This window comes from Lipotes vexillifer, unplaced genomic scaffold (assembly GCF_000442215.2).
Source record: "Lipotes vexillifer unplaced genomic scaffold, Lipotes_vexillifer_v1.1 scaffold3, whole genome shotgun sequence".
Classification (NCBI taxonomy): domain Eukaryota; kingdom Metazoa; phylum Chordata; class Mammalia; order Artiodactyla; family Lipotidae; genus Lipotes; species Lipotes vexillifer.
Window position 1 is genome coordinate 2,168,274 of NW_006783631.1, and position 25,663 is coordinate 2,193,936.

Consider the following 25,663-nt stretch of genomic DNA (forward strand, 5'->3'; position numbering starts at 1 on the left):
ATTCATGTCCGCATCTTTGAAAGTTCGCAACTTGGAGGTCAGTATGCAGGGGACTTACTGTATATGGCAGTAAGTATGTTCCAGACTGAATTTATTACACCCATTATAGATCGCCAACCCCGCTCTACCCTCAATGAATACATCAACTCTATAGGTGACAGTTCTTCTTTTGATTAAATTAATCAGTAAATCTCTCCAGTTTTATCCTCCAAATTTACCATTGATCCATACTTTTCTTTCCATTTTCCCTGTCATTAATTTGTCCAACATAATTTAATTCAATTCACTGAGTGCCTACTATGTGCTAGGCAGAGTTCTGGAACCGAAGGATAGTATCTCTGTCTTTAAGTAGCTCACAGGGTACTAGAAAGAAAGATATTGCAGAGAACACATTACCATCCAGAAGCATCAGTAAAAACACAATACACAGGCAGTCCCGAGGAGGGAGTGAGCAGCTCAGCCCACAGGGGTTTGGGGGAGCTCCCCAGAGTGGGGCTGCACTGAAGCAGAGTCTTGAAGGATGATGAGAAGGTAGCTGACTGGGGGGCCAAACTAAGTGGAGGCAGGAAAGGAGTGGAAGGTATGCCAAGCAATGGAGACCACGTGGGGGCATGAAACAAGCACCATGAAATCCCATCACTTTATTTCTGGACTAGCAAAACAGCCACCAGCCAGTCTAAATTCTCTCCCATATCCAATTCCTCCTGAATATTGCTGACAAAAAAGTCTTCCAAAAGCATAACTTTGGTCATCCCCATTGCCCTTCTCAAGAGCCTATATTGTCATACATTATGCCTAAACTTCAGGCTGTTACTGAAGGACCTTACGACCTGTTTCCACATTTCCTTATCTTCCCTATTACTTACCCAACTGCCCTCATAAACTTCTAATGACTCTACTCCTTTGCCGACAGGAGGTTAAACCTCACCTTACACCTCTGTTATGCCATTCCACAACCAAATTCTATCCATGCTTAGGACCCAGGCCCTGTGCCACATGTTCTTGTTCCTCCTTTACCTGCTCTGGCTGCCAAAAATACTGGGCAATTGGCATCACAAACTCAGAATTTTATACAGAAAAAATATTCGCCCCATTTAGTCCATCTTCCCCATCCTTCTGTTGACATTCAAGCAGCAATCCATCCCTACCTCCACTCATTCAAGAGGTATTTGTAGGCCTTCTATTATATGTACTTCTTCTCAAACTAAATGTTCCCATTAAGCTCATTTTCCCTTTCCCCTTCCTCCTCTCCGCCACTGCCCTCCAAGCTTTCTTCTCTTCCTGTATTCTATACAGCACATCTCAAGCTGGAAACTTCAGAAGCATCCTCTACTCCTCTCTCTTAACTTCCTCATCCAACTGGTCACCCAGTTACATTAATTCTTTCTCAGAAAATGTATTGAAACTCACTCTGTTCCAGCCCCATGATCTTCACAATGTCCCTAGTCAACCATTGCAACACCACCTGACTGATCATCTCACCTCTATTCTCTCCACTGCTGTCAGAGAAGTCTTCTCAAAACAGGGTGCCAAACATTTATTGAGGGCCTACATAACTCCAGGCACTGTGCTGGCATTGGAAGTCTAAATGGGAAGGGAGACATCTTTGACTTCCTCCAAAAGTGTGAGCATGTTAACAGAGGGAGCTTTGGCTAATTTAACTTTATATTGCCAGCATATAGCCAATTACCTGTCACATCATCATGGATTCATAGATACTAGTTTGAAAGAATCAGTGAATGAATGGAAAGTTCTAAATGTAGGTCGTCTCTAAAGATGAATGAAACAGCACTCCTGTCTTCAAGAAAGGAAAATTAACTGTGAAGTAAAGACACAGACAATAATATAGGAAGGTAGTTTGATAAATTGCATGAAATCAGTTGGTGAAGAGTCAGACTTCTCATAGTTTTCACTGTAGTAAAGCAACTAGGTAGAGGGTTGGGGAGTAGCAGTTGCTTCCCTAAACTCATTCTCTGAAAGTGGCCCATTTTCAAAATTTTTTAAGGAAATAAGTTGACCTGTGCTTGTTAAAATTACTATGACAACACTACCCTGGGAAAGATAGGGTAAGTAAGCATGGAAGGAGGAGAGATCTTCACTTGTAAAATAAAGAACTGGTAAAAATGACATGCTAGGAAATAAGATGTAGAACTTACCAGGTTCTGGCTGGTAGCCACTACCTTTATTTATTCACATGGATTATTTAGAAAATGGCAAAAATCCTGGGACAGAAAACAGACATTAGTGGAAAAACTAGTGAAATCTGAATAAATCTGTAATTTAGTTAATAGTAATTTGCCAGTGTTAATGTCTTAATTTTGACAAATGTCTTACAGCTACATGAGCTGTTAACATAAGAGGAAGCTGAGTGGTAGGTACTATCATTGCAATATTTTTGTAAATTTAAAGTCATGCCAGGACTTCCCTGGTGGTGCACTGGTTAAGAATCTGCCTGCCAATGTAGGGGACGTGGGTTTGAGCCCTGGTCTGGGAAGATCCCACATGCCATGGAGCAACTAAGCCCATGCACCACAACTACTGAGCCTGAGCTCTAGAGCCTGCGAGCCACAACTGCTGATCCTGCATACCACCACTACTGAAGCCCATGCACCTAGAGCCCGCGAGCCACAATTACTGAAGCCCGTGCACCTAGAGCCCGTGCTCCACAACAAGAGAAGACACCACAATGAGAAGCCTGTGCACCGCAACGAAGAATAGCCCCCACGCAGCAATGAAGACCCAACGCAGCCATAAATAAATAAATAAATAAATAAATAAATAAATAAATAAATAAATAAATAAAATTTAAAAATAAATAAAGTCAGGCCAAATAAAAAGTGTATCAAAGTAAATCTCAATTCTGAACTCTTATTTCCACAAGGTACTGGATGAGCAAAGGTCAGTCTATGATTCTGTCATCAGTGGTCAGACTGGAGGACTCAGGGGGCAGGTAGTCAAAGGAAGGTGTCTTTTTGAAGTTCTCACTTTCCCAAACCAATTCCTATACCTTTTCAAGCCTCCCTCCCCAAGCCTGGTCCAAGCCCTGGACTCTCCCCTGCATAGCTGCTTTTGTGGTCCTGTACTGTTATTTAATGAAATACTAAGGCTTGTCTTGCCAGCCTTTTCTCTGGCCTCAGATCTTTGCATGGCTGACTTTGGCTCCACAAAAATACCTCCCACCTTGAGTAGCATGCTGCCCTGGCCTCCTATCCATCTCTCTCTATTATATGACATCATCTTGTTTTAATGTCTCTCCAGCATTTAGCTCCATGTAAAGTTACCTGTTCGCTCACTTGTTTAACTGATTAATATCTGTCTCCCCTCTCTAGGCACTAAGCTCCCTGGAAACAAAGACCTTGCCTGTCTTGTTCACTGCTGATTCCCAGGGCCCGAAACAGTACCTGGAACAGAGTAGATTATTTTAAATAACAAATGAATACACTTGGAGAAAGGTTATGTACTCTAGTCCCGAGAACCACTGCAAGAATCATGACTTGGAGAATTGTGGCAATGCTCCCTAAAATGCTCTCTCATTTTCATATCTGTCAGTTCATTGAAGAAGACATTTCTCAAGCACCTACCATCTGCTTAAGACAATACCGAGAACCAGGGTCAAGCCACATGAAGGGTGCAACACCCCACTTACTTACAGTAATGCAGCACTTTCCTACACACTAAAAGGTGGTTAACCTTGTAGAAAATAGCATTCAAAAGTCCCTAGGAAAACGTGTCAAGCATCCAAATGCAGTGATTAGACAGTGAGTCAGTTATTTCTGACAAATTCTAAGGGGTTTGTGAAATAGACTGATTTCTTTTCCCAGTGAAGTGCAGCTTTTTTTTTTTTTTTTGAATGAGAAGAAATTTTGTACGGACAAATCTCCTTTTTATTATACAAACACTTGTCTAAGCCTTAAGGATCTCAAATGAAACTGAAAGAATGGTATGGGTAAGGAATATGGTCCATACTAAATTTAAATATTTCTAGTAGGCAGGTAAAAGACATCAGCTCCGCTCCCTGTTCTGCCTTGCCTCTAGCCCGGTGCACATGCACAGTGGGTACTGAATGAAGGACTCCACTCCCAGACTAGAGTGTTGGTCCTGTCATGTGCTTCCCTTCTCACTGCACAGTTTACCATGATTGTTTTCCATGTAAGTTCTGTAAGCTCCACAAAGGCGAGCCACATCGATCTTACCCACAGTTCTATTCTGAGAACTTAGCACACACCAATCACATACTCATAGCACAGATATGCTCAGAAAATAATTGCTAAATGAGTTGATAATTGAGAAATGAATATATTCTGGGGAGAGGAACATCTGGGATGGGGAACCAAGGCAAAAAGTTCTAAAGACTTTTGCAAACATATACTAAATAGATATTAAGATATGCTCAAAATATTAAGATATTTTGTCTCAGTGAGAGACAAAAAGATTTTCAGAGGCACATGTTTTTAATTGCCACCTCTCCAAACCCCACAGATATTTTCTGAAGTCCAACCCAGTGATACTCATTTGTTCACCAGACCTGGCCTCGGAAATTCACTCTGTTAAAACTCCTACCCCCAATTTTGAGAGTTAATGCAAGGTTATCATCTCTTATCCCTTTCCTAAAAGTCTAGAAAAAATGGCATCAATAGCCTTATATGTGGCTACTGAAAGCTTGCCAATCCCTAAAATTAAGCACTTCCATGTACCTTAAGAAAATATGGAAGATATTAGATGTTGCACCTAAGAGTGATGGATGTGAATTTCAAAGTCACAGACCCAATATTCAGGTGTGTAATCATGTGAATATATGTTTATGTGTATATAGAGAGAATTAGATATGTATGTATATTCTGTGCTCTTTCATGTTGATAGTCAGGTATGACCACAAGAGGAGACACAGGAGAGGCTCAAGAAAACAAAGTTTATTATACTCACAGGTACTAGAAAGAGGAGGCATGCCACACCATGCAGGGCCACATGGAAAAGCACCAGCATCCCATACAGGCAGAAGGGGCAGGACCAAGGGAGGAGCCTAGACCACAGCCTTTATTGGAGGTTCCTCAGGAAAAGCAAGGCAAGGCAAAACAAACAGTTTGCAGTTGACTGATTTAGATAATTTAGGTGGGCTGTAAATTATAGGAGTGGTCTATAGTTGCTTGGTACCTGGCCCTGGGATGATTAAGGCAGAGGAATATTGCCTCTTGGGGTACACGGGCCAGATGGAGGAGGTATGGCTCTGCATTACTTAGTTTGCATATTAAAGACGTGCTCCTGGCTGAGTCTTTTGCTATCTCTAAAAATTGGCTAGCCCCTGGAGGAGCAATCTCTCTCCAGCCAGAAAGAGTTTTTTAAGATGTCTAAACTTCACAATATACAAAAAAAAATTTAAATATAAAAAATACAGTGTATATAGGCAAATATATAAACTGATATATATCAATTTAAACTGCCATATATATATATTTAAACTGAGATATGTGTGTATGTATGTATGTATATCTGTGTGTCTGTGTGTGTGTGCCTGTGTGTGTGTCTGTGGGTGTGTGTGTCTGTGCGTGTGTGCCAGTTTAAATTTCTGACTCATCTGTTAACCCACCGAATTAGTAACAACTTAAGCACATCATGGTTTGTCTCAATTTCTAGTCCAATTCAATGTGATTTCTCAGTCAGTTTATTTACATTCTGTTTAAACTCCCTCCCAAGTTTTCTCCCTATGATTATGTCTAATCCCTATGAGCTCATGCTCTGCCACTCAAGTGAACAAATTATTCTAGCTTTCATTAACCCTTCCAATTATCGTTCAGCTCAAATTGATTATTGCCAAGGGGAATTTGAGCCCATAAGGACCAATTTTTAAAGAAAAATGTGAATTTCTACAAGAACTATCCCAAAATTTTTTTTTTTTTTTTTGGCAGTACACGGGCCCCTCACTGCTGTGGCCCCTCCCGCTGCAGAGCACAGGCTCCGGACGCGCAGGCCCAGCAGCCATGGCTCACGGGCTCATTCGCTCCACTGCATGTGGGATCTTCCCGGACCGGGGCACGAACCCGTGTCCCCTGCATCGGCAGGCAGACCCTCAACCACTGCGCCACCATGGAAGCCCACTATCCCAAATTTTTAATGTTGGCAGCATTTTATTTTAATGTACCCTCTTCCACACACACAAAAATGTCTACTGGCCAGCCAGATTGTAATTTCTGTCCTGACTTCTGAAGGGTCTGTGGGTATGAGCTTTGGGGATTATAAACCTTCATTTTTCAAACTGCAGCCAATCCTTTAATAGAGTAGTAAAATCAATTTAAATGCATTCTAATTAGAATATTTAACAGACTCAGAATTTAGGATGGGATAAATGGTATCGAAGGAAAAACGTCAAAATGAAACAAGAGTTAGGGTATTGCTTTGAGAAATGTTATATTTATGTGTGGATTACTGGGTAGCAAGTGACATGGAAAGTGTATTTCTCACTAAGGAGAGTGGTCAAACAAGTTTGAAAACACACATCTACGAAATTTAGGTACTACTCAACTTAAATCGTCCAGGATCCAAAGAGGGTAGGAACATAAGAATGGAGACTCCCTAAGGCCCTCTGCTCGGCCTTGATTTTTCCCACTTTCCCGGGAGAAGCTCAAACTACCAAATGTCCCCAGTGCTCTGCTGGCTCGGGCACAACGCGAAGGAAAGGAGTGCAGGGCCAGTCCTACGTTCCCCTAGAGGGCGCTGCAGAAAATCCGTTCTCCAACGGCAAGACGGCGCACGCGCCCGGAAGCATTTCCGCTCCGGACCCACTTCCGCTCCGCCGACCGCGAGCGCTCCTGTGACGTATTTCCGGCTGGCTGAACTGAGCTCGGGTGGCCGGAACGGAAGTAACGTCACGGGGGAGAGCAGAGAAGCCGGGTTGTGGCGCCGCCGAGAAGGCCTTTCACCGGCAACATGTCTCATTTACCGATGAAACTTTTACGCAAGAAGATCGAGAAGCGGAACCTCAAATTGCGACAGCGAAACCTAAAGCTCCAGGGTGAGATGCGCTGAGCTTCGCGGCGGCCTGGGTTGCGGAGGAAGCCAGCACGTGGGCCGTGGCGCTCTGCGGCGGCCGCGGGGCCGAGCGGCCGAGCGGCCGAGCGGCGCTGGTGGGGAGGCCCTGCGGCCCAGATGTAGCGCTGGCAGCGTCCCCGTAGAGCGCGCGTGCTTGCGGAGCGTGGAAAGGCAGGCCGGGGCGGCCTCCCGTCGGGCCCCACGCAGATGCCGACTCTCCGCGTGGCCCCAGATCTGCCCTTTCTGAGCAGCAGTTTGTCCTTACAGAGTTCGGGCAGGAGGCCTCTAAGAGTTCACTTCCACCCTCCCTTTCTGACTTCCTCACCACCTCTAGGGTCATCCCCAACCCCCATTTCCAATCAGTCCCGTGGGACTGTCTCACCTCCCCGCATCTTTCTTTCACATCTATTTCATGTCTCTGTCGCTTCAGAACAAGCTAGGTGTCGCTCTTCACAGAACATTCCTGATACCCTTGCCTTCCCCTACCCACCTGCCCTCTGTTTCGACTCTTGAAGAACTTCATCATTTTCAGTTCCCAAAGTGTTTTTGCACATATCATACGCATGTGCGTAATCTCATGCCCTGGCTTCCTGTCACCTCTAACTTTAGGTTATAAATCTCGTAAGAGCTTCTACGTATTTGCATCCTTAAAGACTTCCATGAAAAGCATTTTACCTGAATGTCACTTTTCTTTACCTACCTCATTTGCAGTCCTAACTTCCTGACAGTGGGTCAGACATCCTGAAGTTATGTTAACCTTTTTCGGTCCTGTATAATACAGAAGCCCCCTAGGGCAGTGTTGGAGGCATAATGCCTTACACTAGCAGGTTTTCTGCAGAGATTAGTTGATTGAAAGAAATCTTGGAGGAGAGAAGAGGTGTGTGGGTTTTAGGAATAATGTTTTTGAAGTTCCCTTATATTTCCATTTCCTATAGAATAACAAAGCGTTGCTAACTACTTCTTAGTTAAAGGTAACAGAAGATGGTGCTTCTTCTGTATATAAACAGGAACTTTTGTAAAGACAGTCTTAGGCATTTATATATGATAAATATCAAGACAAATAAGTGGTTACATCAACAGAATTTTCAACTCACTGATGTCTAGGAAAGTATATTTGTCAGATACCTAATATTAGAATGTATATCTTGTAAGTAACATTGGCCCCATCTGTTTATTTAACCTCACTGAAGTTTTCCTGGTCCAGACTTTTAACTCCTTAGGGACAGAGATGTGGTTTTTGAAGTTAAAAAATCAACGTGGCTTTCCCTTTTTTTTTTTTTTAATTTATTTGTCCTGCAGTAGAACACTATAAAATTGGAAGTTGTCTTAATATACATGACAGGAAAGTAAAAACTAAATCATTTCAGTCCTGGAAGCCATGACATTTCTCATTTGGGATACCAGTGTTTCTAAGTAAACCTCTCCTTCTTTGTCAATATGTGTGTTCTGTTTTTAAACAGGGGCCTCAGCTGTGAACTTGTCAGAAACTCAAAATGGAGATGTGTCTGAAAGAACAGTGGGAGGTGGAAAAATTAAAAAGTCCCTAAAACAGTCTGTGAATGTGGACTTGTCAGAAACCCAAAATGGAAACATCTCTAAAGAAGCTGTAGTAGGTGGAAAAGTTAAAAAATTCCTAAAACAGTCTATGAATGCAGGCTGGTCAGAAGCCCAAAATGGAGACTTACCTAAAGAAACAGTGGAAAATGTAAAAGTTAAAAAATCCTCCAAGAAAAATGGAGACTTACCTAAAGAAACAGTGGAAAATGTAAAAGTTAAATCCTCTAAGAAATCTACCACACTGACCAGTGGGGAAGCAGCAGTGCAGTCTCCCAATTCAGAATCAAAAAAGAAGAAGAAGAAGAAGAAAAAGAGAAAAATAGTGGATGATGCTGGGCCTGGTATGTATTGTCTTTGAACTTAAGCTATTCAGGTTTTCAAGTTATCATTCTGCTTTTCCTCTCTTCTTCTTATGTCCACATGACATGCAAGACTCCTCTGTACTTACTGGCATATGAGAAACTAGCCTGGTATCTAAAGCAAACATTGAGGGGGCCGGGGGGGGGGGGGGGGACTGCAGTTTAACTTTTTTCAAAATACTGCTCTTCTTTGGCAGTTAACTATCTGAGCTTTTTATGATAAACAGAACATACTATGACATAGTATTGGGCTGGCCAAAAAGTTCATTCGGGTTTTTCTATAAGATCTTATGGAAAATATTTCAGGTTTACCTGTTTCCAAAGAGAATTGTGGAATTACTGACACTGAAGAAATCTGGGCTGTTAGTAGAATTTATCTTGGGTCTTCATGTGTCAAGGACCTTGCATTAGTGATTCTTTTCATTTACGTCTTTTTTGCCCCATTCCTTTTTCCTACAATAAATTCCTACCTTTGAAAGGCAACTTAGTGATAATTTGGATATGCAAAGTGTATAAAATAGCAGTTAGGAAACTTCTGAATAAATGGAACGTTAATTTCCAAGTGAGTAGAATGGCCAGGATTGGGGAGGCAGGGCTATTTTCTTTTGCAAGATTCTTGGATTGAATAAGCTTAGGTGAAAGAATAGGCATTTTAATTGAAATGTGAGCAAACAGAGATTTCAAGACAAGATAGAACAGGTGTCAGCAAACTATTCAGCCTTCTGCCTATTTTTGCAAATAAAGCTTAATTGGAACACTGAGATGCCCATTTTTTTAGTTGGCCTTTGTGGTGATAGAGACCATATTGCCTGCAAAGCCTAAAATGTTTACAGTCTGACCCTTTATAGAAGTTTGCCAGCACTTGTGTTAGCATATCCTATTCATCTTTTGTCTGAAATAAAGGTTTCATTTAGAAAGACACTTTGAATTTTCCAAACATGCATGGCTGTCTTTTTACTACCTACAGGCTATAATACATTTGTAAGTTATGAGAAATCGTTTAAACAAAAAGTGAAATAAGATAGAGAAAAGCATGAGGATTAGACATTACAGTTTTGATTTAAAGTGATTGTAATCCTATTCTAAAATGATTAGTGCCCTTAGGATTCTTGTTCTGAGTATGCCTAAGGAAGTGATATTATTTCTTCTCTCAAGCATTGAATCACAGGGCTGGGAGTTTAAATCCTATTGGTAACCTTTAAGAACTGTTTTAAGGAAAACAGAAGTAATAAGCCTTGAAGACCCGATAAGCCGATAATATCCATGGCCTTTGAACGTGTGGGTCCTGCAGTGTTGACCATTTCCCAGAAGGGTGGTAGTAAGGTCCAAGGAAGAGGCCAGTCCTGGGCTACAAAGAGTCCTGAGTTCTGGTTTAGATCAATTCTGTTCTAACTAGCATCACTAACTGCCATAAACTTGTAAAAGCCCAGCATGGTAGTTAACCCATTTGGCCCAGAGTGGAACATTTAAGAGCATGATGGGAGGTAAGACTGGAAAGGTAGTTTAAGGGACTATGTTACAAAAGTGGATGTAGAAATGAAAAGCCAGGAGGCCTTCCCTCTCCTCCCCTCACCACTTACATTCAAGGAACAGGCCAGTTTCTGTCGCCCAGCTAAGTAGATTGTTGCTCTTGATTTGTAGTCTGCCTCTAGTAACATGAAGAGCCTTTTATGTTTCTGTTCCCCTTTAAAACAAAATTAGCTTTTATAGAAAATTTATGTTTAATGGCATAGGAGGAAAAACCGGTGCTTACAAGTTTTTTTTAAAAAACGTTAATGACTTGCCCTTGTTTTTTCCCTCAGTAAAGTTTATAGAACTGGGTGTGATTAACATACTTAAATTGTTTAGTTCAACTTATAAAAAATTTCTTGCTCACTTAAGATGGTATAATGTATAAGTAGTAAGTCGTACAGAGAAAGAAATATATGATATCCCATATATGTGGAATCTGAAAAATAGTACAAATGAACTTACAAAACAGAAACAGACTCACAGACAGAAAACAAGCTTATGGTTACCAAAGGGGGAGGGGGGTGGATAAATTGGGAGTATGGGGTTAACAGATGCATGCTACCATATATAAAACAAAGAACAAGGATTTACTGTATAGCACAGGGAACTGTATTCAATATAATGAAAAATAATTTTTAAAAAAGAATGTCTATATACATATATGTGTGTAGAACTGAATCACTTTGCTATATACCTGAAACCAACACAATATTGTAAATCAACTATACTTCAGTAAAAGAATATGTATCAAGAAGCCTAAAAAATAAAGTTTGTTGGCAGATCTTTGTGTCCCACTGGGTTTTTTAATATAGCCAGATTTTTTAATCAGGAAAAAGAGATTCTTAGCAAATTAAAACTGAAAATATGTTAAGCTTTTGAAAATATGCCTTTTTGCATCACACATCTTTTATTTTGTGGTCTCATTTGGTATTCTTATTTTAAGAAAAAAATTTGGGGGGGGCGGTTTGTCCTTTAATCCAAAGATTCCAAAAAAGCAAAAACTGAAGACACAGGAGACTCTGAAGATGGTGCCCAGGCTCCTGAAGAAACAGAGAACAGTGTGGAGAAGCCAGACAATGAGGACGATGACAGCATGGTGCCCAGCCTGCCCCTGGGACTGACAGGTAGCTATCAATGTTTTCCAAATAGATCTTCTCTAAAATGTCATGCCTCCTTGGATTATAGTATTTAAAGGTTCAGCTGTGGCATTTAATTTACCTGGAAAAAATAAGTATTGGCAAGAAATGGTTTTATATCTAACCATTGCTTTTTATCATCCACGTTGTGTGCCTTAGTTCTTGTTGTTTATTTTTCCCTTTTCTTTATTTCTAACACTAAATATTTTGATATGCACACAAATAGTTCTTGGGGTCCTCTGTTCCTTTGGTTTGTCACTTTCTAAAACTCACTCCATGTTGTAGTAGGAAAATCATTGGCCCGGAAGTCTGGAGCCCAGAGGTTCAATACTGGCTCCATTACTAAAGGAGAAGGGTGAAACATTATTGAGGGGCTTGTGCCAGAGTCACCTCCTTTAGCCTCTATTTCTTTACCTGTAAAGTGAAGCGTTTAGGCTAGGATCAGTTGCTCCTAACCAGAAATGTCTAGCAGTTGCTTGGGTTGTTTGGTTTGGGTTTTTTGTTTATTAAAATAATTGAGGCCCAGCACCCAGTCTCCATAATCAAAATTGCAAAGGTTTTGGCAGTGGTTCTCAAACAGGGTAATTTTACCTCCCAGGTAGGGTGACCGGCTCATCCCAGTTTTCCCATTCAAAATCCTGCATCACTTAAACCTCTGTCCCAGGCAAACCATGAGGGTTGGCCACCAATATGTTTGGTTGTCAGAACTGGGGGCAGGCTACAGGCATCCAGTAGGTAGAGGTCAGTGATGCTGCAGGACATCCTATAATGCATAGGACAGCCTCTCACAACAAAAACTTATCCATCCCAAAATGTCAGTGGTGTCAAGGTTGCCAAAACTTGGGTTATAGCCAGGGCATGTGTGGGGCTGGGAGCTCCTGGTTGATCCTGATGCCTCCCCCTGCTGGAGAACCACAGCACACCTGATATATGGGTACAGTCTAAACATCTGTGGCTACATCTGACTCTTCTCAGTTGTCTTTCTGGAGTGAGAGTTACTATTTGATTGATTTCATATTCAGTTTTTATTACACTGAATGCTTTCACTTTTTATTTCACATTTCTTAAACATTTCATTTCACTCTGAACTCTCCCCCTGCAAACCACCCCCGTCTCTCTCCTCTCCCCTCCCCGCCACCTTGGCATTTTCATTTCATACACGTCCCTTGACTGTACCACCTCTCCGTCTGTTTTTTTTTGGTTGTGTTTTTGTTTTTGTTTGCAGTACTCGGGCCTCTCACTGCCGTGGCCTCTCCCGTTGCGGAGCACAGGCTCCGGATGCGCAGGCCCAGCCGCCATGGCCCATGGGCCCAGCCGCTCCGCGGCACGTGGGATCCTCCCAGACCGGGGCATGAACCCGTGCCCCCTGCATCAGCAGGCGGACTCCCAACCACTGCGCCACCAGGGAAGCCCTCCGTCTGTTATTTTGTTACAGTATAGGCTCTGGACTTTACATCACACGGCCATTAGCAGTGGAGAAACTTCAAAAGTATAAGGTTTTTTTATAGGAATGGTTGGGGTTTATTCTTTTCTTATTGGAAGAAGCTCTTCTAAGCTTGACACCAACCCAGTAATGTTTTCAATCAGCAAAACTAATTTAGGAAACTAGCAATATTAACTATTAAGAAAAGATAAATTTGCTAATGATAAACTGTCTTCTCTTTAGGAGCTTTTGAGGATACTTCGTTTGATTCTCTGACTAATCTTGTCAATGAGAACACTCTGAAGGCAATAAAAGAAATGGGCTTTACAAACATGACTGAAATTCAGCATAAAAGTATCAGACCACTTCTGGAAGGCAGGTATGATAAACATTGAGGTTTGGGCATTAGTGCTCTTTTTAGTGCTAGTAGTTTGGAAAGAAGATACCAGTATGTTCTATTGATCTTGCACCGTGTTGGGTAACATACCCAACCTTCGTTAAAGGCTTTAGCTTATTCACTGATGTTTGGAGAAAATTGTTCACTTCTGTTTTTAGCACAATTCTTGATTTCAGTGATAGAAAAGGTGGGGACTTTTTTCTTGTTATGATCCAGCCTCAGTGCCTAAAACATGTGTGATAGTACATGGTACTTGTTGAATGAGTAGACTAAATGTCTGTCTCCTTTTCCTTTTTATTTTTTAGGGATCTTTTGGCAGCTGCAAAAACAGGCAGTGGCAAAACCCTGGCATTTCTCATTCCTGCAGTTGAACTCATTGTTAAGTTAAAGTTCATGCCCAGGAATGGTAAGTCTGTGGTCCCATTATTTCTGCCAGTATCCCACTGGAAGTCTATTGTAGCTATTGATGGACTCCTGGTGATAACTACAGTTTGACTTTCACTGTATATCCTGTTTTGCTTTTTAGGAACAGGAGTCCTTATTCTCTCACCTACTAGGGAACTGGCCATGCAGACTTTTGGTGTCCTTAAGGAGCTGATGACACACCATGTTCACACGTATGGGTTAATAATGGGTGGCAGTAACAGATCTGCTGAAGCACAGAAGCTTGCCAATGGGATCAACGTCATTGTGGCCACACCAGGCCGTCTCCTGGACCATATGCAGGTAAGAGAACACTATTGTGTTGTCCCTATCTTTTGTCTGTGTGAAACATAAACTTGACAGATAACAGTTTTTCTTTGTCTTTTGTCTTATCAGAATACACCAGGGTTTATGTATAAAAACCTACAGTGTCTGGTTATTGATGAGGCTGATCGTATCTTGGATGTTGGGTTTGAAGAAGAATTAAAGCAAATTATTAAACTTCTGCCAAGTAAGTAGGTAGCATCTGCATGTGGTTTGCCAAGTAGCTGTTGGAAGTAGATGAGAGTTTTTCCTGTATGAAAACTACTAATGTCAGAATTTTAACTTAGCAAGTGAAGTGGTTGTGCCAGTCACCCTCAGATGTAGTTTGCAACATTAGCATCACTCTCACTAGTGACTTAATGCAGTGGTTTTGCCATTTGAGAGGCTGCCTTGCAAGTTGAACAGTCTTAACATACGTCTCGTTCCCGTCCGTCCCCGCCACCCCATCTCGCATCTCCTGGGTAGCCATCGACTTGCTGCTTTCTGTGTCATGTTTGAGTGGTACATACCTTGGTTATAGTACTTGAAACATTGTAAACTGCTTATAGCTATAAAAACACCATAGTTCTGTACATTATACAACTGTTTTTTTAATACTTCATTGAGGTATAATTAACATAATAATCTGTACATATTTTAAATGTATGATTTGATACGTTTTTGTCCTGTTTACACCTTGAAACCATCACCACAGTCAATACAGTGAACATTTCCATAACCCTCAAAACTTTCTTTGTGTGCCTTTGTAATCCCTCCCTCTCACCGTCCCCTACTTCCAACAGCTGCCATGCACATCTCTCTCACAGGTGACTATTGATCTGCTTTCTGTCACTGTAGATCAGTTTGCATTTTCCAAGGATTCATATGAATTCATATGCAGTGTAACTCTTTTAGTCTGGTTTCTTGTGCTCAGCACGTTCTTCTGTGATTCGTCTGTGCCGTTACACATATCAGTAGTTCTTTGCTTTATTCCTCAGTAGCGTTCTAGTGTATAAATATGCCACAACCTGTTTATCCATTTAACTGTTGATGGACGACTGTGTTGTTAACGGTTTCGGTCTACTACAAATAAAGTTGCTATGAACATCCATCTACAACTCTTTTTGTGGGCATATATCTCCTTTTACCTAGGAATGGAGTGGCTGGTGTATGTTTAACTTGTACCAATTTATGTCCCCATCAGCAGTGTATGGAATTTCCAGTTCCTCCTGTTAAGTCTTGAAATTAGGTAGTGTTAACCCTCCAACTTTGTTCATTTTCAAAATTGTTTTGGCTGGTCTTGTCCTTGGCATTTCTATATGAATGTTAGAATCAGTATGTTAATCTCTGGGGATCTTGGGATTGTACTGAATATTGATCATTGGTGGAAAACAATGCTGAGTCATTCAGCACGTGAATGAGGTAGATCTTCGTTTATTAGCTCCCTAATTTCTCTCAGCAGTGTTTCAGAGTTCAGTGTACAGGTTTTTTCATATCTTTGTGAGATAAAATTTTTCATTTAATTGTTTTCTTGCCTGATTGAGCTGGCCAGAACCTCCAGTATAATCCTGAATAGAACTGGCAAGAGAAGACATCTTTGTCTTACTCCTGATCTTAGGTGGGAAAGCATTCAGTCTTTCACCATTAAGTATGATGTTAGCTGTAGGTGCTCTACATTTGTATGCCCTATATCAGACTGAGGGTGATCCCTTTTGTTCCTAGTTTGCTAAGATTTTTCTTAAATCAGAAATAAATGTTAAATTCTGACATGTTTTTTCTGTGTCTATTGAAATGATCAGATGTTTTTTCTTTAGTCTGTTAATATGGTAAATTATATTGGTTAATTTTCAACTGTTAACCAACCCTGCATTCCTAGAATAAACCCCACTTGGTCACGATGCATTATCCTTTATATATATATTTCTGGATTCTCTTTGCTAAAACTTTGTAAAAGGTATGAGTTGGGAAGTAAGCTCTCTTCAATGTCCTGGAGAGTGAAATATTGATAATATTTCTTAAGTGTTTGATAGACTTCACAAGCAGAGGCCATTGGGGCTGGAGTCTTCTTTATATGAAGATTTTAACTATAATTTCCTTAATGGATACAAGGCTATTCAGGTTTTCTATTTCTTCTTGAGCACGCTTTAGCAGTTTCTTTTTCAAGGAAGCTATCCATTTCATCTTAGTTGTCAAATGTCTAGACATAAAGTTGTCCATGGTGTTCCTTTCTTACTATTTATAGTGATACCATGTCTCTCATTTCTGATAGTTCCACTGAGAGCGTTTTTAGCTGTGAAGCAATTCTAAAGGTTCCCTGAAGGATCTGGGTTATGTTTATGTGGGTGTGTTTCAGCCCGCAGACAGACCATGCTCTTTTCTGCCACACAAACTCGGAAAGTTGAAGACCTGGCAAGGATTTCTCTGAAAAAGGAGCCCTTGTATGTTGGTGTTGATGACGATAAAGCTCATGCAACCGTGGACGGTCTTGAGCAGGTACTTTTTGTCAATACCTTCAATTTTAAGGATCGTTGGTGTTTCCTTGCAAGTGTTTGGAGGATCGTCTAGAAAGCAAATGGGTTAATGAACTAAATATATCACTGCCAATTTTAGATGAGTAAAAAACATTTTGCTGTTTAATCATCTCTTGCGCTAAGATGTGAGGTGAGTTAGAAGGCGGAGAGGCTAGATTCAGGCGCCTCGCTGTGGAAATGAGGTGACAGAGATCCAGATTAGGTTGATTAAAAATAGAGCTGTAAGGTTGAGTCTTCTGATGAATGATATGTCTCCTGTAACACTTTAGCTTAAAAACCTTTCATTGCTTGTTTAGTTTTTAAAAATATATTCTCCCAGCGTTGTTATCGTGTTTAGGACAGTGCACTTAAGGCTGTGGTTATTTGAGATCTTGCTGTTAAGGACCTTCTAAAAATGAATCATTGATATACTTTGATGGTTCAAGTTAATAGAGGTATTGGTATATTATGATTACAAGAACTTAATAACCAGTAGTCTCAGAAATATGGAAAGTATTTAGTATCCAGTGATTGTGGCCAATAAAAGGAATCAAGAGTTAAAATTAGTCTTATTTTAGGAATACATTGTTATAATGAAGGCAGTAATTTTGCTGTAGGTGAGGCATAACAGTGTATATGCTGTACTAATCTGTGCTCTCCATCAAATTATATTAGTTCATGAAGCTGAAAATGTCGTTTTGATTATTTTGTGTCTGTTCACTTGAACCTCTCCTAGGGATATGTTGTCTGTCCTTCCGAAAAGAGATTCCTCCTACTCTTTACATTCCTTAAGAAGAACCGGAAGAAGAAACTAATGGTCTTCTTTTCATCGTGTAAGTCCGTGAAATACCACTATGAGTTGCTGAACTACATCGATTTGCCTGTCTTGGCCATTCATGTAAGTGATTATGATTTATTATTGTTTCTTATATTTATTTATGATTTATTAAAAACAGGTTACACTTACCGAGTTATATAGATTGTGGGGATTGAGGTATTGCTCTCTCCTCCAAACATAGTTCTAAGTAGTTTGGGCAATAGTGGGTGGCTGATCCTGTGTGGAGGGAGCTTTGCTGGGGGTGGAGGGGTGGGGACCAGAAAGGAGGAACGGACGCCATCCCTTGAGGAAATAGGACAGGTTATGAACTTGAAATAAAGCAGGGTAATAGTTCCACAGTTTGAGGATTCTACATCGAGACCTCCCACAAACAACTTCAAGTTTTCTGTTCCAATGGATGTTTTGTTTTGATTCTAGGGAAGGCAGAAACAAAATAAGCGTACAACCACGTTCTTCCAGTTCTGCAATGCAGATTCGGGGATCTTGTTGTGTACAGACGTGGCAGCTAGAGGGCTGGATATTCCTGAAGTGGACTGGATTGTTCAGTATGACCCTCCGGATGACCCCAAGGTTCCCTGACAAATACCACATTCCACAGAATATCCCTTTAATGTGCAGTGACTGCAGTATTTCTCTGATGCTGACAGTGTTTAGGGCTTTTGCAGGACCCAAAGAGGGTGTGTGCAAGGAGATTTGAGAGGTGTCCGTGGCACTTAAGTTTGGAAGGATCTGTTAAGAGCAGTAGACGTCAGAAGGAAATAAAATTTGCTTACAGAGATAGACACCATGCTTTAGTATGTGTAGTAAAATAAGTTTTATTGGGTATTTCAACAAACAATAGATTATATAAATTATCAGCCAGCATTTAAATATGTTTCCCAAAGCCCTTTTGAAGTTGAAGCTTTTGAAGTGAAGCACACTTAATAGTCATTTGATTAGATCATAGAATTAATGTGAATGTTCTGTCTAGCTTTCCTTGGCCCCGGGCATGGATCTCTTACCTCTGTGGGGATGCTCCCTGCAGAAGGAATGGGGGACTAGCTTTGGGGAGCATGGTCACGGGCTGTGTGGCACCACTAGGTGGAGGTGGGCACCGTCTCACACTGATGTGCTGGCACACTGCCGTCCACTACCGTGCGAGTTCTGGACATGCAGATCACCACAGGTTGCCATGGAAACCAGTGTATTACCTCAGGTTTTCTCTCTCCACCAAAGGAATACATTCATCGTGTGGGTAGAACAGCCAGAGGCCTGAACGGCAGAGGGCATGCCTTGCTCATTTTGCGCCCTGAAGAATTGGGTTTCCTTCGCTACTTGAAGCAATCCAAGGTAAAGACCTTCACTTGGAAAACCTTAAGCTGGGGACAGATTGCTCTCGAGAGGAATTCATTACCGGTGCACATGGCCTTAAGCACCATTTCTAGGTGTGTCCGAGGAGTCCTGCGTCATCACCATGCTGTTCGGACAGTTGTTACAGCAGTTTAGCAGATGAGATTTATGTGGGTCGCCCCCAGGAAATGTGAGCAGAAAATTATCCTCGAGGCCCCGTTCTTGAGCTCTTGTCGCACAGGGTGCATCCCGTCCCCAGTCTCCGCTCGTCCCCAAAGCCGTGTTTGAAACCTCCTCCACTCCTTGTGAGTGAGCTCCCTCACACCGGTCATCTCTGCTCCCCTGCTGCAGCCCTTCTCCACGTGTCTTCACCCTGGTGTCTGCACCTCGCCCGAGGCCAAGGGAACCCATTCCTTCCTACCTCTTCCTCCTTCAGGCCCTTATTCGTTGACTCAGTCCCTCCCTGGCAGTTAGCTCTTTACCATCTCAAGTGTCTGACCAAAAAAATAACGTCAACCCTAAACCTGCTCTCCTATCACTAGGTCCAGCATGGCTACTGCCTGTTGCCTTTCCTCAGTCTGCTGTTTTGAAAAGTGGGTTATATTTCAACTCCTCTGATTTTGGTCTCCAGTCCGCCCTAATCGGGCTTTGGCCTCTCTGTTGCCAGGTCGTGAGAATGCTTGTCGGGACTTGTCTTGCCTAACATTTGCCTCTTCACTGGCACAGTGTCGCCTGGTGGATTTTCCTTCCCCCACTGCCCCCATCGTGGAGTAGTTCCTAGGGATTGCCATCAGCCCTTGCACTTTTTCTCCAGATGCCTGTTTCCTGGCTCTCAGATAGCCTCTGCTTCCGCTAGCTGCTGTCTCCTCTGGGAGGCCCTGCCCTCCTTCATGTCCCCCCAGCGCGGGTGCTCGACAAGTTGTCTCATCACTTACCTGTCTCCGCCCAAGGCTGCAGGCTCCCTGACGGCAGAGCCCGTGACTCGGGCAACTGTTCTTTTCCCCCAGCATCTAGCACCGGTCTCGCACTTTCCCAGTCATCTAATAAGTTAGAACTGGTAAGAAATACCCTTCCTGTAGGAGTTTGTGATCGTTGTGACCTAGTCACAGGGCAGTGTGGTGTTGGAGAGAAGGGCTAGTGGTTCCTTCAGCTGGAAGCTTCAAGCTGCTTCATCACGTTGCATCCACAGAGATCTTTGTTTAGAGAAAAGGGCTTCAGTGATTTATTGCCCCTGCCAGTTTCTCACCTTTTCTTTCAAGAGGGTTCCATAGCATGATTCCTGTGCAGTGAGCAGAGGGAAGGTAAGCCTTTCCCATTGACATTGGGAGACAAGCAGATGTCTGGCCCATGGGATCCCACATGCCTGTCCCCTTTCATCTCTTCAGTGCCTGACGAGCTGCAGCAGAGCCATCTTGCTTTACTCATCTGCGTGCTTTTGTTTTCTAGGTTCCATTAAGTGAATTTGAGTTTTCCTGGTCCAAAATTTCTGACATTCAGTCTCAGGTATGCAGGGCAGAGGGGGAGGAAGGGTCATCCCAGCCCACCTTTGTAGTGTCTCATTGACAGTAGTTGTACTCTGAGTCTCCCTTTTCATAAAGTGAGAAGTTTGGACTGAGTGATAGTTTCGGTGTCTTGTTGTGCTGGTGACCACATTCCAGAGCTCTCTACCTTGTTTCAGTCCATATCTTACAAGAATTTTGTCATTATTTTTAACTGCAGCCTGATTTTGCAGATATTACAGAGCTCGGAGCAAGTGTATTGGAACAAATGTTCTATGTGACGTGCTTTTTTATTTCATTAAAAGCAATATTTCTCTCTGTTTCAGCTTGAAAAACTGATTGAAAAGAACTACTTCCTTCATAAGTCAGCCCAGGAAGCGTATAAGTCATACATTCGAGCGTATGATTCCCATTCGCTGAAACAGATCTTTAATGTTAATAACTTAAACTTGCCTCAGGTTGCTCTGTCATTTGGTTTCAAGGTGCCTCCTTTTGTTGATTTGAGTATCCTTTTCTTTGCGGTTATGAATTTGTCCAGGCATTAAGGGACAGAAGCTTGACTGGGGGCCTTGGGGCTTAGCACTTGGGTTGGTGTGTCTGCTCTGGCTGAGGCCTGCAGGGCCCAGGCCTTCAAACTGGTCACTGACCTCTTGTCAGTGCTCACATGGGGTGGGCAGGGGTTAATGGTCAGGGTGGAGACTATAGAGGCGACACAGTTCATGGCTTTAAAAAAGACAGCAGAATTTGAGTGGCAGACGGAGCAGGGGGAGTTGTACGTTCTGGGGAGAAGCTCAGAGGGGCAGGGCTTGGTGGTTGTGTGGCTTCACTATACAGGGTACACAGAGGAGCGGGATACCTTGAAGAAGCTGAAGACAAGATGGAACCTCTCGGAGGGCTCTTATCCTCTCAGTCATTTAAGCATTTCATGCAAGGAAATTGCAAGACCAGTGAAAGAAAATAACCAAAGTGCTACTCAAGATAAAAGACAAAGGGAACACGTCCAGTTGCTTCTGTTATGATATGTAATATGTGTTTTATTACACATTTTCAACAGAAGAAACAGCCAGCTAGAGAGGCCTGCTCATTAACACTGTGGTAGAAACTCCCAAGGGGACTTGGAGGACCACAGTTTGGGTGTCCATCCGCATCATGAGCATCGAGTGAATGTCTGCTGTTGTGAACACATGTTGAGTCCCCATGTGACAGGAAGAGCAACTCCACTTGGTCAGGCACCTCTCAGTCAGCTCCCAACAGAGGTGAAAGTCATTTTGTTTTGACACTGGGAGTATTTCTTAATGTGTTCCTACATACTTAGCGATTTACCTCTTCGGCTTCATTGCGTGGAAAAATACAAGTATTACACTGGGCTTAAAGGTCTGTCCTGTGAGTTTTAGTCCACAGTCACGTGGCCACTCCTGGTTGTCTGGAATGTTCGTGTGTGTTCGTGGCCTGGGGAGGGGTGGTGGGGCCCCTGGGGTACAGCTGGCTGGTTCTTCTGCAGACGGTAGACTGGATTCCTTGTCTTTGTGTTGCTTGATTTCCTTAACGTCCCCCTTTAGATGTGAACAGCAACGACGGCAAACTTAAAAAAAGGGGCGGCGGTGGTGGCTTCGGCTACCAGAAAGCCAGAAAAGTCGAGAAGTCCAAGATCTTCAAGCACATAAGCAAGAAACCATCTGACGGCAGGCAGTTCTCTCACTGAAGACACGCCTTTGTCCTGAAATGGATTTTTTTTTTCTTGCTCTAACAAAGGAATTGTTGTTGCCGTAGGCTTTGGGACTCATCTAACAAGAGTGTGAATTGACTTGGGGCGCTGGCACTGATATTTCCAGTGGGTCTCTTTGGAGATATAAAACAGTTCAGTATTTCTTGATTGGCCAAGGGCAAAGCAAGGGATCTTCTTAGTCTTTGTGATGATAGAATGTTTTTAAGCTTAAATATTTTTTTCCCAAACCTGGTTACTGTTCTAGTGTAATTCTTTTGGTACCTTTCCTTCCTGGTGTCTGAAGGTTTGTATGGCTTAGTGTGCTGTGTCAGCCTGCCAGACAGGGCAGGTGACACTGGACAGCTGCAATTATCTCAGTTTATATTTTTGGTTTTGGTTGTTTCTTGGACCTTACTTCAGTAGTTTTCTGACCCCCTCCTGAAAATGCTGCCACGTAAAAGGGCAGAGGGCTTTGAGAAATACCTAAGAAGCACCTCCGGTTAAAGGTGGCACTGTTTTTTTTATATGTGGGATTTTAAAACAATGATCCTTTCTCCATTTTACTTTTTTAAGAGGAAGAAGTACGGGTTGTCATTGTTACTTGAGTAAAGTGCCCAACAGTCCTGACATGGAGGATAGGGTGCGGATGGGATCTGAGAGTTTTGAGCCTCATTTACAGGTGTAATAATACTCTGCTGTTCTCCATTTGGTAACTTAGCAGACTTTTTTTTTTTTAAGGCACAGAGAATGGTGACACTCCTCAGTCAAACTTGTTTGAAGTGGTTTGGAGTTTGGTGAGCCCTTCCAACTCTTCATAGTACTTAGAAGGCAGAGCATCTTTTTGAGAAAAATTGCCTCTTTCAGATCCATGAAACAAAAATAGATTTATGGTGAAAATTGAAAATGAACACACATCAGAATAAGCAACGAAGTCAGTGGTTTAGTCACATGGGGTTATTTGTTGTAGGAACTTCTGATTTCTGGTGTGTTTTGTGTTTTATTTTTAGTGTGTTTTGTAACTACAGAATGGTTATTACATCTTGTAGTTATTTAAAACCAAAGTTGCTAGCATTATTTTGCTGTTGTACCAGTTCATAATTATAGATTCCATAAGTATCAAATGTAGAAGAAACAGTCTGGTAAACAGCACTGCAGTAGGAAAAGGAAAGAATAATATACTGTTCCACCCCTGGGCTCAACCACTGTCCCCCTAGCTAGACATGTCCTGGGTTTCAGACCTTGATTGCTGGACTTCTGGCATTTAATAACTGTTTCTCTTTCTAGTAACTATTCTTTTTTGTTTCAGAAATAATCATGTTTCAGAAAGTACACAAAAGCAAAGAGAAGAATATTTAATCACTGAACCGAAGTAAATACTACCAATATTTTGATACATAACCCTCCAGTGTTTTGTATACATACTTTTTAAGTTTTTTTATCAAAGGTGTAGTAAGTCATCCTTACCCACTATTTGTAACCATCTTGTTTCATAACATTATTTTCCTGTCATTAAATAATTACATCAACATCATATCTCATTTATTAATATGCTTTAACCTTGCCTGGTCTGCCTGGTTTTGAGTTCTGGATGCCTGTGTGCCCCACACTGGCTCTCCTTGTCTCAGTGTGTCTAGTGCCTGTTGTGTCATTTGTGAGAAAAGTATATAAACAGAAGGTGGAAAGATTGTTCTTACTATGATAACGGCTTACTTCAGGACTTGCTGGGAGTCCTATGTGAAATTCTGCTGGCAGGCCGGTCCAGCCTAGGGACATCCAGACAACCAGATTTGACCGACCTGGCCAGGATTCAAATGTGAGGGAGCGGTCACTAGAATCAGATAACGAGGTCAGTGCAGCACCACCTACAAGGTTCGTTTGCACAAAGAGAAGGCCTCCTTAGGTTCCTGTGCTAAGAACACAGCTGCTGGTGGCATGTCTGGCCACTAACTTGACAAATGGGAGTAAGTGGCTTCAGCCAGGAAGGCCAGGCAGCGTGGACTGGAAGCCAAGCAGATCACTGCCAGCAAGTAGAGACCTTTGGGTCCTCTGGGCTGCAGGTGTGTCATTGCTATTTCTAAGTTTATTTTGGTCTTAGCTGCCCAGGTTAAAGCTGAATTTGGGATATCCAAAAAAACAATCTTGTTTATTCAAATATACGTAGTGGTGGGACTTCCCTGGTGGTGCAGCGGTTAAGAATCGGCCTGCCAATGCAGGGGACATGGGTTCAAGCCCTGGTCCGGGAAGATCCCACATGCCGTGGAGCAGCTAAGCCCGTGCGCCACAACTACTGAGCCCGTGCACCTAGAGCCCGTGCTCCACAACAAGAGAAGCCACCGCAGTGAGAAGCCCGCGCACCGCAAACAAGAGTAGACCCCGCCCGCCGCAACTAGAGAAAGTCCGCGTGCAGCAATGAAGACCCAACACAGCCAAAAATAAACTTATATTAAGAAAAAAAAAACATAGTGGTTACAAAATGAGTGCTTTGGAACCAGAATGCCTGGGTTCAAATTCTAGCGCTGCCTGTTTTCTGGGCCTGTTAAATGAGTAGAACAAAGAAAGTAATAAGACCTACTTTGTAAGGTGGTAAGAATTGAATGCGCTAACATGTAAGGTGCTGGGACAGTATGAAGTACCTGTTAGCTGTCTTTATTAACACCTAAATCCTACACAAAAGGCCTGCTGCCCAACGGAATCGGGTACAAGGACTCACTGAAAAGCCTGAGCTATCTTGGGCCTTTTGGAGAACGGGCCAAGGATTTCTGACAGTCCAGGTCCCCTGGAATTCTGATCAGACCCAGGTTTTGGGAAGTGCTCCAATCCTGCAGTACCTTCCTAAGGCAACTGTCAAGTTGATTCATGCAGTTTTCAAGGCTGATTTGTATTGGGTGTTTGGTGGAGGGAACAATGACTTTGGATAATGCTAAATGTTCGTGAATCGAGAGCCTGCTAGGTGCCAGGAATTGCAGAGGACACAGATGCATGTGGCTGAGCTCCTCTTAAGAGCCTGGTAGGTCTAGAGAAGATAGGTGTCATAAGCAATTGTAATATTGTTTTCCATGTCACGAGACACGCAGATACATAGAGAAATGTCCCAGCTATTTCTAAGCCTGGACATTCTGCATCCTTGGGTTCAGGTGGACTTCAGCTGATAAAGAGCTGTCGGAACCTTCTCTACCTATGGAAGACAGGCTTCTGTTCTGGGAATTGAGTTCCCAAATGCCACACAAGAAATGTGCCACACAAAAAACCCCGAGATTTTTTTTTTTTTTTTTAAGATTTTTCTTGCCCATGCCCAGGAGATTGCCCATATAGGCCTTTAGCAAGGCAGAGGAATCTGGATGGTTCTCAGCACAGCTAGGTGTGGGAACATCCAGTCTAGAGTACAAACACAGACAGCCTCTTGCTAAACCTTGTAATGTTCTCACCCTGTAAAGTAAAATTGCCAGACACAGGAAATGGCGTTAGTGTGTTTAGCCATCCACAAGGCAGGGTGGCCAGAAGAGACACCTAAGACTCAGGCTTTCCAGCAAGAAACAGCTGTGCCTTTGTTTGAAATGCCTGATGTGGGAAAGCACAGTGCAGGACAGCACAACAACCTTCGCCCCCATTCCTCCCCCAGCCAGCCAAAGCCTTGAGATCCCCCAACAGT

The 25,663-nt window shown here is 42.5% G+C and overlaps 1 protein-coding gene across 1 annotated transcript; it reads left to right on the top strand.

Annotated features, from left to right (window-relative positions):
- Positions 1-6,921: 6,921 nt before the first annotated feature.
- DDX18 (DEAD-box helicase 18) lies at positions 6,922-22,011 on the top strand. Its single transcript, XM_007456347.1, has 15 exons — positions 6,922-7,006; positions 8,484-8,636; positions 8,781-8,921; positions 11,435-11,575; positions 13,254-13,389; positions 13,713-13,813; positions 13,934-14,133; positions 14,227-14,341; positions 16,487-16,626; positions 17,380-17,541; positions 17,899-18,051; positions 18,697-18,810; positions 20,257-20,313; positions 20,636-20,813; positions 21,869-22,011. Exons 1-15 carry the CDS (start codon positions 6,922-6,924, stop codon positions 22,009-22,011), a joined length of 2,019 nt encoding a protein of 672 aa, XP_007456409.1.
- Positions 22,012-25,663: the final 3,652 nt, after the last annotated feature.

What these genes read in the sequence shown, in the direction of transcription:
- DDX18 (XM_007456347.1), top strand. Translation starts at nt 6,922, where the DNA reads ATGTCTCATTTACCGATGAAACTTTTACGCAAGAAGATCGAGAAGCGG. An exon ending in GTCTCCTGGACCATATGCAG is followed by an intron (nt 14,134 to 14,226) that starts GTAAGAGAACAC and finishes TTGTCTTATCAG; the next exon opens with AATACACCAGGGTTTATGTA. An exon ending in TTTCTGACATTCAGTCTCAG is followed by an intron (nt 20,314 to 20,635) that starts GTATGCAGGGCA and finishes TCTCTGTTTCAG; the next exon opens with CTTGAAAAACTGATTGAAAA.